This window comes from Austrofundulus limnaeus, unplaced genomic scaffold, assembly GCF_001266775.1.
Source record: "Austrofundulus limnaeus strain Quisiro unplaced genomic scaffold, Austrofundulus_limnaeus-1.0 Scaffold236, whole genome shotgun sequence".
NCBI lineage: Eukaryota > Metazoa > Chordata > Actinopteri > Cyprinodontiformes > Rivulidae > Austrofundulus > Austrofundulus limnaeus.
Genome location: NW_013952638.1, coordinates 209233 through 224269, shown reverse-complemented (window position 1 = coordinate 224269; position 15037 = coordinate 209233). Strand labels below are relative to the sequence as shown.

The 15037-nt window shown below is 39.3% G+C and overlaps 1 protein-coding gene across 1 annotated transcript in view; it reads right to left on the bottom strand.

The window, feature by feature from the left end:
• Window positions 1-132: 132 nt before the first annotated feature.
• The window catches only part of LOC106525633 (uncharacterized), a 29189-nt gene continuing 14284 nt past the window's right edge, over window positions 133-15037 (bottom strand). Inside the window, 9 exon segments of the mRNA XM_074559756.1 lie at window positions 133-874; window positions 2830-2977; window positions 3070-3282; window positions 3480-3631; window positions 3709-3823; window positions 5779-5907; window positions 6070-6150; window positions 11784-12214; window positions 13716-13839. Coding sequence (XP_074415857.1) covers window positions 729-874; window positions 2830-2977; window positions 3070-3282; window positions 3480-3631; window positions 3709-3823; window positions 5779-5907; window positions 6070-6150; window positions 11784-12214; window positions 13716-13839 — 1539 coding nt within the window. The 3' untranslated portion in view covers window positions 133-728.

Genomic DNA, 15037 nt, shown 5'->3' with positions numbered 1-15037 from the left:
ACATTACAGAAAATAATGAACTTTATCACAATATGCTAATTTTTTGAAAAGGACCTGTATTTAACTCGTGATTATTTGTACACTCATCCTGCAAGTACTGATGTCCCCAAACCAAAACTTAAACAAAATACATGTTTTTTTTATTTGCTTTATTGTGTTATTTACAAAAGGTTGTGAAAACTGATAAATACTGATTTTCATGTTCACATACAACTGCACATCCCTCTCAGATTTATGTTCAGAAAATAATACACGTGTTATGTACAGTATAGATATTAGGCCATGATCCAGACAAAGTCATTAACATTCGTAGGAAAGAAAAAACTGACCACTGAAGGTTGGACTGTGACTGGATGTGTTAGGAAATGTAAAAAAGATGCAGCTGTGATAAATAAAGGCGTACACATTTACAAAAAAACATTGAACAATTTGCAGAATAATAAATACGACAAACGTTAAAACAACAAAATGTCACTTTTTAAACATTTTTTAAATCTAAGCTAAACAACAAAACAAAATTTTTTCTTTGATAAAGCAACAAAAAGATAAGATGACATTCCTGCCCAGTCTTCCTTCATGTGTCACACATTTAAAAAGCTCTTACAGTAAAGCAAAGCTTGAAAATGGAATAACAGAAGATGTTTTGGAAAGAATAAGGGATCAGTTCTTTAAATCTTGTTACTTTTTCTAACAAAACTTCCAAACGTCAGCCTATCCACGCGACGAGTTCAAGCCTCCACCCCGTCTGTGACCTGGTCCTCCTTAGTGTCTGAACACTCTGATGGGATGAAGCAGCCCGAGTCTCTTGGACAGTCGCTGTCTTCTTCCTGTTGGCTGTGGGACGATTTGTCCTCTGCGTCGKTGACATCATCACCTGCAGAAACATACATTAAATTATAGARTACATCACAGAAATCTGCTTCCACYCACATCTAAGATCWAATCTGTGCCAAGAGATGCTCTCGGTGGAGGTTTAGATGAAAATGTGAAGAGCTGAATTTKATCTGATTTATTACAATTAAAGGGCTAGTATTCCTCAGAGCACATGTCAAACTCAAGGCCCGCGGGCAAAATGTGGCCAGCATTTTATATGGCCTGAGAAAGCTTCGAAGATGTATTAATGTCTTAAAKTGAGCAAATGCTGCTGTGAAGCCAGCATTGACCAAAAACTACTTTTCCCATGATGCATGTTWATTATTTTACCAGTGAAATGATGGCAACCCACCACCAGGTGGCGCTGCACAGGATTTAAAAGTAGCCAAAAACCGGTAAAATTTGCTGCGTAATCTCCATTTTGCTGCATTTCTGCAGCTATTTTTGCTGCAGCACAGTTGTACTGGGAAGTGGGAATTTCCCCACATACAAGTGGTGAATTTAACCTGGAACACCCCCTTCAGTGGGTATTCCCTGTGAGAAAGTGGGAGAGTTTCATGATGACAGCTACTCACCACATGAGTAAAAATCAATTAGTTTTACTCATATTAGTATTTCTGTATTATWTATGTCACATTCAGTCAGTTGTACTCATACTACTTCTCAGTGTTCATAAGAGGACGTGTTAAAACTCTTTCTATGCAGGAAATACCACGTAGAGCTCAGTTATTGTTAGCTGTGCTCAGCCGAAGCAATGAAACGTGGAATGTGACATTTTGTGTTTAGTCGAAGTTAAACATGAAACATTGACGTTAATTACAACTGGTCTTTTGAGGGCCAACAAACCACGAGTGGACCGGTCTCAGCTACTACCACTAGATCGATATCTGTTGGAGCGGCGAGGCTCCACCGGCCTTTTTACGCACCAGGAGCCACTAATCCTCCCTCTCAGAACCTGACGGAGTGCAGCGCTGATTAAACGACTGATCCGTGTCAAGACGCAGCAGCTGCCATCTGCTGAGCAGCCCAAACACAAGCACACAATGTGTCCACATGGAGCCCCATTCAGTAAAAAAAAGAACAAAAAAAAAACATGAACAAATTACCCACAAAGGAACAAAGTTCCCTTTTCACATCAGAGCAGAGTTTTGTTTTAAGTCAGGCCTGTGAGACAACCAGCCTACTTGTTGGAGTCGTCAGATTAGAGGAACCCCTTCTGTCCTGACAAGCACTTTCTGCCTGAGTAACAGGAAGTAGGTGCGGAGCCTCCCGCTGCACTAAAGGCACTAAAATCTCAGCTAAAGAAGCACTGCTCTCATTTCTGGTAAACCTTCATTTTCTGATTAGGTAATGGGGAAACTCTGCTGGACAGCGCAGGTGTGTTTAATTAGGTTAAATCATTTTAATCTTTTGATTACAGCAGATTACATAAAGTTACTTAGAAAAATCCAATCTGTAAATAACTAAGCTCTGCCTTCTATTATTATGTTCCATACGCCAGACTGCAGGCTTACGTGTGATTCCTAGAGTTTATAAAAGTGGAAAACTGGAAGTTGCCTCTACAAGAACACAAGAAAGGAGCCTGTCATTTTTTATTTTAGTTCTCATTCAAATCAGCTCCTTGTTTGTAACTTTAAATTCCTGAAAGAACCAAAAATCTGATCTTTCACCTTGCGAACATGAGAACGCACACCAGCAGAGGGCGCCATTGTGTTTTAGCAGCTTATGGTCAGAAATGAGAGGTAGTCTCAATCAAAATCTACCTGCTGCTTCTCGCTGCGAGGAGACAGCGCTAACGGCTGCACACCTGCACCTCATCGGCCATTCCATTAAAAAATGTGAAACAATAAAAAACGTTTTGAATCTCTGCAGAGGTGACACCAGAGCCACCTGTTAGTTTATTATTTTCTGCTGATGATCTTGAACATTAACTGGCTGTGTGGCGAAGCTGCTGACCTTCTACATAGTGACACTCGGCTGCAGCGAGGAGCCTCCGCCGGTGCTCGGGGTCTTTGACGTTCAGCTCCACCAGGTGTTTCTCCTGCAGGTGCAGCAGGTCCTCCACCGTCTGGTACCCGTTCAGCAGCAGAGCCGAGGCGTACTCCTGAAAACAGACAAACATTTAACTTTCCAACTCTTCGCTCCCCGATAAGCTTCAGGCTGACGGGAGGAGCCGACCCCCGGACGTGTCCTGACCTCCAGGTTCAGCCGCTCCAGTAGCTCCAGCAGCGTTTTGGGCCGAGGCCTCCTGCACAGCTTCTGCTGCCTGATCTTTGGGGCCTCCTCTTCCTCCTTCTCCTCCACCAGAATGTCCACYTAGATGAACTTGAAGTTGCCCACTTTGTTGTTGAGCATGCCGGTCCAGATGCCCATCGGAGGCTTGCTGATGATGTMGATGATGTCACCCACCTAACACAAACACACAAACACACAAAACAAACACTTAAATATATACTTTTTCTAATATTAACTCTCATGGAAAGCTTTTAGTTGTTACTGCCAACTGCCTAAAAAGGATTTTGCAAATATTTCATGCACAAAAATTTTTTCTGGAGGTTTTTTTTGTTGATGTATTCAAATGACTTCCAAAGACAACTTGAAGTTACCTTCAGCTTCAGYGAGTCCGTGTCGTACGGACTGGGCACAAAGTCCGTGTGGACCCGGGCCCTGCCACAGAACTGGCCCTGGTAGGAGCCGTCGTCCTCCAGCTTCAGGCTGTCTCTTTGACCGGACCCGTTGGACTCGCTGGTCACGCCACCTGACCGGGCAGACACGCCGACACGTTAAGACCGAGCGGTTCTGGTCGTGATCGGATCACGCCGCGCAGATACTCACTGGAGGAGCTCTGTCGGCTGTAAAGACTCTCCAGAGAGTTGCTGGTCTTCGCYGAGTTCTCAGCCGGGGGACAGTTTTCGGTCTCCACCTCTGGGTCTTTGTCTGTGTCCTCTCCCTGGAAGGAAAGACGAAAAGGKCACTTTAACTACAACTTTTATTTTGAAATTATTGGGAAGGTAATGATATGCAGATCTCGTAAACTCATATTTTATCCACAAGGGAACATAGTAAACATCAAATACTGAAACTAAACAAAGTACATTATTAACACACCTAAAAAAGAACTATGTTTCTTACTATGAAGATTTTTTGTTTCATGATGTGCAAAGTGTTTTCTGTCYGTTGAGATCTGGACTGCAGACAGGTCAGTTCTGGACCTGAACCCTTCTAATGGTGGTTTAGCYTRGTCTTGCTGAAATATCACTCAAAAAACAGATGTAGGAGATTTAATCAAAAYTAAAAATGTCAACTGTTTCCACTCAACTGAATAGAGTAAAGGGTGATACATTTACTTTACGCTCACTTTACATTAAATCTGTGTAAAATAAATGTGTTACCTTTATTCAGTTGAATGAAAACAAATGACGTATATTTATTTTTATTAAATCTGTTATTTTGAGTGTAAGTAAGAAAATCTGTATGGAAGTGTTTGTTCTAAAACCTCAGAGGTACATTTTACTTTGTTACATTATTGACGTTTAATTTTTTTTTGAGGATTTATAAATTTAACAAGWATTTTTTTTGTTTTAAAATCTTAACTTGTACTTTTATTTTTGTTATATTCAAAGCATAAAAACACTTTTACTTGTTTACTTTCAAATTTAGCACCACGTCACGCYCTACGAACTTAAATATGACCGAACTCATCATGAAAGCAGTTCTTTATACACTCTAAAAATGAAGTGTTGAAGTTACTTAATAAGGTTTATACACTGTTACATTTGCTGAACTCASTTTAGTGGGACCCATTGACATAACTTGGTTAAGTAAATTTAACACTTTATTCCTAGTGTGTAATGCAAAAAYACTTACTTTTCATTGTGAGCAGMTGTGAAATAAATTTTTACTAAAMTTATTTTCTGTTAAGGAATTTTACTTTTACTTAGTTTTTATTTTCAATTCCTTTTTACACTTTTGTAAAACCTYTATATATTAATCTGTATTAATGGTCCCTTAGATGTGTAAGCTACCCATACCATAGACACTAATGCACCCCTATGTCATCAGCGAGGCAGGCTTTTGAAAACAGACCAGAAAGATCACAGCGACCATATTGACTCTCTGTCTTGTCGTTTGATCTCAGATTTCTCCCCATTCTTGTAATCTTGATGTGATGATGATGATGATGATGATGATGATGATGATGATGATGATGAWGATGATTATGGGATTTTCAGTCTTCCCAATTTTTCGATGAGGACTATTATGTTTGAAATTGCTCTGTTTTTTCACTCAGGATTTCATAGACTGGTGGACCTCTGCCCATTTTTATTTCTGAGAGACTCAGATTCTCTAAAAAGTTTTTTTTTWAATTCCCAATCCACTTTCTGACCTGTTGGTTATAAAACGCTCCTCCAGCTGTTTCTTATTCATACAAGTAGTATCCAGCTACAATTTCTTAGTTTAACATTTGATGTGTTCACTGTTTTTTTGAGATTTGCATGATTATTTTTACACCACCTTTTGAACGAATGCAGAAAAAGACAAAGAAAACAGCGTCAGTAAAGACGAAAGGCTGGGAAAGTTTCAGATCTACTGAAATCAAACACGTCCTTATCGATTTGTGTTCAATCAAAACCCAAAACTGCAGAAAGATGTTTCATCTCTGTGCAGCTCGTTGTCTCAAAGCACCATCTCCACGCTGATYAAGACGGCATGGTGTCAGAGGATGTGGCTTTCTGTGAGATGAAGGTGATAAAAAGCTGCACAGGTTTGCTGTAAATGAGGCCGACGGTGACGACTGACATCTACAAAAGGGGCTTTTTTCGGGTGAATTGTGCCTATCTATTAACTTTTACAGGAAAAAGGATGTAAATGTGGTTAATATGTTAAGTTGTGAAATGAACTCACCGTCTCCTCAGATAAAGACTTGGCGTGCTTTTTGCCCATTTTCCTCCGCATGGTGAGTGAAATCTCCTTCATCTTCTTCCCGAGACCGGCAGATTTGCTCGGATCTGGACTGGCAGTCTCTTCTCTGAGCTGCAGGAACAAAACCYAAATCTGGTCAGAATGAATCTAAACAGTTGTCCATCACTTTGTACAATAATATGAACAATCCTGACTGCAAACATGATCATCAAATATGATTTCCTGCACAAATGCAGATTAAAAAAAAATGAAAACCAGGCATTTTCTACGAACCAGATTCGWTCCATTCTCCTCTGGTTTTGCGTGCGACGAGTGATGTCTGAGGCCTTCGAACCGTCCGAAACTAGTGGAGCGCTGTGAAAAACAAAAAAGTGTCAAGAAGGTCAGATGCRCCTGTGGTTTCACAGCATTAACTTGAAGTGGGTTCATTTGACCAGAGCTGAAATGTCAGCAGTTTTTTGTGTTCATTTCAGCATTTCTGCATTTTTACTTGAAATCACAAGTCAGTCGACTGGAATAAACTGATGCACAGTTTAATGTTTGTATATGTGGTAAAAACAGAGTTTTTGAAGAAAGGAAGAAAACAAAATAACATTACGCATGATCATTCAGTGGTTCGTGAGATCTTTTGCTAACAAACATTRCACCCTTTGTATTGCGCCCACACATCTTCCCGTCGTTTTTCAGTGAAACCTCCACCCCTGTGGCCTCGCAGCCTTGTGTGACACGGCTGCTCTGCTCCGGTCGGTCCAATTTTTCATAAACCTAAAAGTCACCCTAATCTCTSCCCCCTCCATCCTCCCCTCGGCAAAGCACCAAAATAATTATATAAATGAATAATCCCTGGAAATCCTGGTTAAATATGAGCTGGGAGCTCCTAGACAGCCGTCAGGAGATGGAGTAAACGCAGCTCCGGTTGTCGGCTCCACTTTCTGCTGCACAGCTCAGAGGCACAAACAACAGGCCATTTAGATGCTTTTGTCTGCGTTATTTCTTTGTGTTTTCTAAATTTGAACATTTCCCGACGTCCTCAGATGACTAGTTTTGCAAAACTGGACATTTTCTAGGAATATGATTAATTGTAACAGCAGACTTCCTTTTGATGTTTGTTAAATTAGATTAAAAAAATAACTTTTTACACTCTCACTGTTAGCAGAATGAGTTTTATTGGACCTACCTTTGGTTTGCTGTTCTTGGACTTGTCTGACACGTTCGATGCTGTTCTTTGCAACATTTTCTCCTGTTCCTCAGCCCTGTTCTCGCCTGTCCTCCTCACTTCTGACAGTGATGTGTTAACTAACTCAAAGACAGAACGTCTGCTGAGATGACTGGCCCACTTCCTCACACACACAWAAAAAAAAAARACAGGATGTGAGGCAACTTGCACCATGTCTTTCATTGCAGTATTGCTTCGAAAAGGGAAAAGTACAAGTGCTTAAGTGTGCATTTTGTGGCCTCGTCGCAGAAACACASACAGAACCACTTCCAGGAACAGCTGCATTTAGGTTTTCTTTGTTTTCTAGATTACTGAGATAACCTGACGGAGATGAGCTTACATCACAGCAGCTACCTGTGCTGCTTTTGCTGCGGTTGATCCTCAGAGTTGGTGTTTTAATTTCCCTGAGTASAAGTCAGTCACGTAACCGCTGCTGTGAGTTACAGCACGTTGGCTTATAATGTGATTATTACTCTCTGGGTTAATTAATCTTGTTGTGTAAGCTGCTCGAGTCGTTTTAGGGATGAAAAAAGTTGGAAAAATTGAAATCTTTTGTGATTTTCCTAAACAAAAATGTCCCTTTTTTGTTAAAAATATATTTAAAAAGGGAAGTAGGTTATGGTAAGTGATGTGAAGTCAATATTTGTTTCTTAACATTCCTGAGGAAGTGCTCACGTATGACAGAGGTGGCAACTTTGTTGTGTCGAAACGCTTTCCGGTTCTTCTCTGACCACAATTTTAGAGATTTTTCCAGTTGACAAAATCTAAAAATCAAATGTTAAAATCATAAAATAAGCACCGTTTCACCATTTGGGTTGGGATGCTCTGTTGTTTACCGGCACCTGCTCATTTGGTCACTTGCACAAAACTCAGTTCAAAAGACAAAACCTCCAATTAATCTGTCCTGCCTCCAATCAACCAAACACTCCTGTCTCTCCAGATTAAGGTTTCTAATCTGCAACTTCAGAGGCTCCCTGGAGAGGAAGTTGTTCTTCTGATTGAGTCAGTAAAAAATTAGGTTATCATTTAATCATTAATAATGTCTATGTGGGCGTTTGCAAAAGTGTGTGACCTTAAAACCAACCAGTATCTTAAAGCTTTTAGGACTTCACAACATGTTCATTCTACTAAAGTCTGCATCACACCGGACTGTGTTTAGTTCAGAGAAAACACCCCAGTATTTTACCTGGAATCCCTCTGATTTTGTACTTATTGTACGAGAGGTTTGGATATGTAAAGAAAGAAAATGCAACATTTGCACAACATTCCTTTGAATTACGTGCAGCTGTTATTCTTTTGTAACATTTTAGTCACAAAATGTCCTAATTATGTCTCAGTTTCTTAGATTTTTTRCTCTCTTTTGTTGTCTTTATCAGTTTGGTTTCACAGGTCTTACAAACAGGTTTCAGACAAGSCCCGCCTTACGGCCAACGTAAGGTGTGTATTTTGGTGTGTGTACTGCATTTTTATATATAAAATATAATATTTTATCCAAGTTCTGTCTGACTTTAATAACAATCTGATGATGAAAACATGGTTTTTGAGAGCTTGGATATGATGATGATATGGCAGATGCAAAACAGCAAATAATCTAGAGTTTCACTATTWGTGCACAATAGCTCTAGATCACACAGTTTTACTTATTTGTTAATTATGAAATTAATTACTATTGATTAAAGGGACTCGATGTTAAGAGCCTGTCATGTCCTACTTCTCCAGAAAATTGCATCCAGTTATCTCAAGAAATAAAGCTGCTATGTTCATTTATAGTTCGTTGCAGGTTTTAATGTTAAACCAGCAGAAACTAAAAAGGCCATAACTTCCTTCTTTCATCACCAGTGTACACAATCTAGTTGTTTCAAGCTCTATTAATTCTCATTTATAAAAACAATTCATGGCCRTTTTTTTTGTCTCATAACTACTTTTTGACCCACGGGATTTGAAGATCATCTCACTGACTACGACTGTTGGCAACTACATGACAAACTGTGTTTATGAGMGACTCTCAAAAAGGCCTCAGAATGWTTGTGGTGGTTCTCAATTTCCTTGCATGAGGTTCACAACTTCAATTCTTCTACTTTGAAAGTGTTTGAAAAAAATCATGCATCGTATTTTCTCTCAAACCATTCACAGAGTTGCTGCTGGGAATTTGAACCCCTTTCTTATTCTGACATTTGCATGGGAGTTGTCCTCTGACAGAGAAGATCTGAGGCAGCCAGTAATAAATCTAAAAACCCTGCTGACAATAAAGGATAATTACTTTAAAGATCCTCTAAATCAGGGGTCTCCAACCTTTTTTTCTTTTAGAGCTACTTTCACAAAATGAAATTGTTCAAGAGCTACTTTTGGCACAAATAACGTCGAGTGACGGTTCTTCGATMTTTTTTCCGCATTGTAGACTCCAGCATGAAGAAACCCTGTGCAGTGACATAGCAGGAGGGGGTGTGTCTCAAGAGGCTATGAAAGGTGTGTGCGAAAACAATGCCAAACAACCACATAACTGCGCATCATCTGCTAATCGATCATAGGGAGCCCCAAACTGTTTGATTAACAACCAAGGAGAAGGGACATCAGATTGATTGAAATGAAACGAAAGTTTGATTGACCAGTGACAAATTAAATTTTGCTTTTCATAACTTTTCATAAGCACTGATGAGCTACTTTAAATSAGCTCCCGAGTTCCAGGTAGACCCCTGCTCTAAATCATCTACTCTTCATTTCAAAAGTGTACTCAAATAAATTAAATCATAAACAAAAGAGAGGCTGATAAGGTGCAAWGAAATAACATGCACTGCCTAGAATGCAGTTTTGCAAGTTGTGCACGTGAAGGTAGGCTGTGATTGACCAATCGTATTTATAGGGAGCTTCAGAAAAAGTAGGTTGTGTTTTAACCTCCAGGTGACCTTTTGCCTGAGTCTCTGGTGTCCTATATATTGTCTGGAATGACTCTAAACATCATTGTCCCTACAGCTCTATAGGCAGCTCTTAATCTCTCCACAGGATCAGTCTTTTCATCTTGGATTGTTTTCTCCCGAACATGTTAAGCTTTGACAACTGCTTTGTGGGACACATGGCCAACGCTGCACGTGCTCACTGGCCATCAGGGTCAAGCTTTGAGACATGAGAAGGCAATGATCTCTCGTGTCAAGCCGCTTTGTTCTTATCTTTAGTAAGAAACCACTGAAGATGAGAAGAAAGACTCGTGAAGTTATGAAGTTCAGCAAAATTATGTGCCAGCATCAAGTGTTATGAACTCTACACTTAACCCTCCTGCTGRCCTTGGGTCAAAARGTCCCCTGAGTCCTGAGGWGGTTAAGGGATGTCATTAACAGCAAACATAAAACRAAAACCATACAATGAACAGCAAAGGAAATATGGAGTCCTGCAACAGATCATGTGGGCTGTAAGAAGCCTTGACCTCAGCGTCATCCGGTCACTGAGGGATTACATGATGACAAAGAAGCAAATGAGACAAGTGAAATCCCATTTCATTTGTGTGACAAAGTCTCTCRGTTGACTGAAGAAATCTGTCAGCCTTGAAATGTAGCTAAAGATGGTCTTAAGATTATAACAGAGTAAGAAAAAACCTTACAAATGGAAACCCACAATATTTCCCTCTTTGATAGGCTKAATATGTTTCAAAGCAGGTTGGAAGCTTTAAAAAGCAAACCGAGGAAAACAACCACCTCCACTTCCTGAAAGGTTGAGCAGGTACTGAGATGACAAACTGATATGATGCCAACACTGAACAGAATTAATCTATAATCTGCAAGACCTGATTGTATTGCATTTTTTCTGCTAAGTGAGCAGATATTTTTAGAGATATCTTCAACAGAATATTATCCCAACACAGGTAAAACTGCCACAATCTTCCATGAATCTAAAAAACACTGTAACTTGCATCAATAGCTACCAACCTGAGAAACTGATCTTTATTATGAAGTTCATTGAAAACCTTGTCATAATGCACGTTAGAGTCAACCTTCCACTGTCTACAATCCTGTTATACATTTTTTTTGTTCAAACTAGTCTACAGATGATGGATTTACACATGGCCTGCATTCTGTTTATCAACTTTTCATTAGCTTTTAATGTGATAATCTCTCAGCAGCTTCTAGTGAAACACTGCGATAACTGAAAACTCTACTCTGTAACGGGATGTTGGATGTTCTGTTGGAAAAARAACATACAGTATACTAACAGTAAGATCTCATGATCTATCCTAATGAGTATAGGGGTCCCTCAAGGTTGTGTACTCGGTCCTTATAGAGTTGTACAAATCCCTCAGTGGAGGGACTCATATCAGACATCTTACAGAGCAGAGGTAAAAAAGTTTGTGAATAACTCCCAATATAGGCTGATCATTCCCTACATCAGTGACTCTGCTTTAGAAAGGGTCAACATCACAAACGTTTGAGGTCAACATCTCRGAGGATCACTTTTAAACTCTCAATGCAACTGGACAAGAAATCTCAGTAAAAGAAACCACTTCCTTTAGAGACGACTATGTACTATTGATATTATCTGACAAGCAGAATCATGGACTGGAAGACTTTGCAACATGTGACCAGGCTGAGAGAAGTGGAAACCACTTCTATAAGAAATGCAACAAGAAAGCTCTCAGTATTGTGAAATATTTCTCATGCCCTGCCAATGAGCTGTTTTCCATTCTACCATCTGGAAGATAATATCATTGTATTGAATCAAGAATCACCAGGATGTGCAACATCTTGTATTTCTCGTGGAATGAGGTTGCTAAATTGTGGCTTACGTTTGGCTCTGACAGATGCACCTTGGTGACAGACGGTGGCACTTTAGGGAGGAGTTGGGATTTTCCGGCTCGTTTCAAGCTGCCATCCTGGACTGGTGTTGGCTGCTGGTGTCCTTCCCACTCCTTCCCCTGTAGTAAGGAAAACTCGTGGGAGTGCGCACGATACTCTGTGAGAGGCCGGCGGCAGGTGTGCTGGATGGTCCCCCACGCGGGACTGCAGTCACCTGGGTTGCTCCAGCGCTGGTGGTGGGTGGGCGTTGCCCCACCAGGTAGACTAACCATGTCTGGACACCGGCCTGGGGTTGTGTTCTCCTGAGTGGGGAGGGTGGAGCATTTGCCAAGGTACGTCCTCCTGTCTGACCTGGATGTGTGTGCCACATCTAAATACTGAGGTCCCAAAGGTGGGCTCATTGTTCCTGTCGGAGAACACACTGAAAGAGAAAACAGGAAGGAGGACAGTAGATTAAAAGAAGTGTCAGAGAGAGAAAATGGGCTGCAACAGAGCACTTTATTACTGTGTTTGAAGTGATTTATATGCAAAAAATGTTTTTATAAAGAGATATACATAAATATAAACTCTGAAAGGTAATAAAAAATAATTTTTGGATGACTCATTTTCTATCAGTCTGTGTGGGGACATTGGGGATTTTTTTTTTCATTCCCTCACAAAATTTTTGCATTGCCTTGCAAAAGTTTTCCATTACTATTGTGCCTTTGCTTCAGCAATAAACTCACATGTGCACCTTTACACAAGAGTTACTCTAGTTCAGCTCCAGCGTAAACATTTTAAAACCACACATTGTGTCATTTGTAATATGGATATTTAACTCTGTGCCAACACATAATATCAACTTCCACTACTTGTACACATGCTGTTTTGGTAACTGGATATTTCAAAATAAAAGTGTCATTTAATACAGTCAATGAAAAATATTAAAAATACATAGAGAATTACATAGGAATGCATAAAAATACTGCAAGGTAGTAAAAAAAAGTTTATGCAAATAAAAAATATTGGTCAATATTTTGGTGTGGGTAACTTTCCAAATACATTTTTAGTTTTTGTTTGTTTGTTTGTTTATTTCATTTCTAGAAAAAGAAGGAAACGAATTACGTCCCAAAAGGCAAGTGACATTAAGTTTAACAAATTTTCGTTGCTCTAATTTTTTTCCAATGTAGACAAAAGTTTCTAACAATCTATTTTGTTACATCTAATAGGAGCTATTTTTAACTTCAAACAGCAAAACGAAGCAAAACAGTTTTTAAAAAGTTAAAGTCAGCCTGAATTCTCACTTGACTTTTGAAGCTGCATAAAATTCTTTTCACGTGTCACAAGGCGAGGAGATTCAGTATTTTTGGGCAGACTTATAAAATGAAAAACAATAAGTAACTAAAAAATAACTGTCTGCTTGCTTTTCAGAGCTGCTTGAATTTAAAAAAACTCTTTAAATATCATGAAGTTCACAAGGGAAATGCCTCAAAAACCTGCCTCTTTTCAAAATGAAAAAAACCTGATTATTTTTAACCTTTTGTTTACACACAAAACCTGCTAATTATTTTCGTCAGACTTAGTAGCTGGAACATTTAGCACTTTTTTTTTTTTTTGCATTTTGGGGCTTCTGAAACAGTCAGAACTAAAGCCRTCATGACATCTTTCCATCTTAAAGCAGGATCCAAAAGAGAAAAAGAAGAAGTGTGGAAACTGTCAGCTGCATGAGTCAGTTTGAGCTGTTCTTTTTCTGSCTGACTCTTATCTACACGTGAAGACGTTACAACACAACACAAGTCATGAACTGAAGTAACATCTGCAGCAGGCACTCCTCTGTCTCTTTCTGAATATAATCTCAGTCGTACAGATGTTTGAAATGTTGTAAAGAAGTAGGTTAAAACTCTAAATGAAAGACAACTTCCTGTAAAACCAAACACTTTTACCTCTGCTGTTGTGACTTTTCTTGGATGCTTCTTTCCCGCTGCATCCACCTGATTTCTTTCCAGCCTTCTGGTTTCTTTTGGCAGCAGGTTTGGACTCTGTCGTTACTCCATTGGTATGAACGTTCTGCAAAGGCAAACAAACAGGCAACACTGGAACACAATCATATAATGTGATTGTAACTTATCACATTATTCTTTAATTATTCTGATATACAGGAAAGGTTTGAACACGTTTTTCGGCATGAGGGGGGCTTAGCTTGGCTTAGACGTAAGAAAAGGGGTCGGAAAATGGATTTGAAACCTCTGCTGTAGAACACAATATTAGTCCATTGCTTTCATGTAAGCGACTTATTTTATTTGTTACGCTTTATTTAAATAGAGTAAAGTAAAGTGACAGCAAGTTAGCTATAAATCTTATAATTAACAAGTCATGTTCAGCCACAGACATCCATTTATTTTCTCCCCTCTCGCCAAACCTGACTTTCAGAATGGAGGATTGTATAACCAAGTCATAGAGTTGAATATCACTAGACTGAGCCCTGCTTATCTCGTCCACTGTTAGCATCTGTGACAACAAAGAGGAGCAAACATGCTGACCAAACATCAGCCGTCATAGCAGTTATTTGTCTAACAGCAGTCCAACTGGATCTGTGTCACAAATTATATGTAATACAGTCACCATAAATTAATAATTATGTAAATTTCATTCAACAAGTCACGTAAAACCACAAGATAAATATCAGAAAAATCTAACAACGATGTTGTTGGTCAACAACTCAGACGTTTGATATGTGTCCCATCGGTGTATGAATGTGATTTAAAGTCTCTATAGAAGGATTTATTCAGATTAGCTTTGCAGAGATGCAGCAAAGTGCTGAATTAATGTGTGAAAGTGTAAATGAGGGCACAGATTGTGTTGTACAGATTCACCTGGATGGATAGAAAGGTGCTACCATTAGCCTTTTTAAAATAGCTCTTAGTTTATGTGCTGTTAAAAATATAAACAGTGTTGGTTACCCTTTACCTGTTCAGATCTAATACCAGATAATAATAATGACGTGAATGTTTGAGTGAGCCATACAAAACCATTCGGACACAACTGTGGACTGTTTAGCTTTTAATGTCCAACAGGCATCAACCAAACAGTGCCTAGAAACCCAGAAAAAAACCATCAAGTAACAGCCTTCTTCACATCCTGACTCCGCCTCCTGACATACAGGTGCTGGTCATAAAATTAGAATATCATGAAAAAGTAGATTTATTTCAGTAATTCCATTTAAAAAGTGAAACTTGTATATTATATTCATACATTACATACAAAC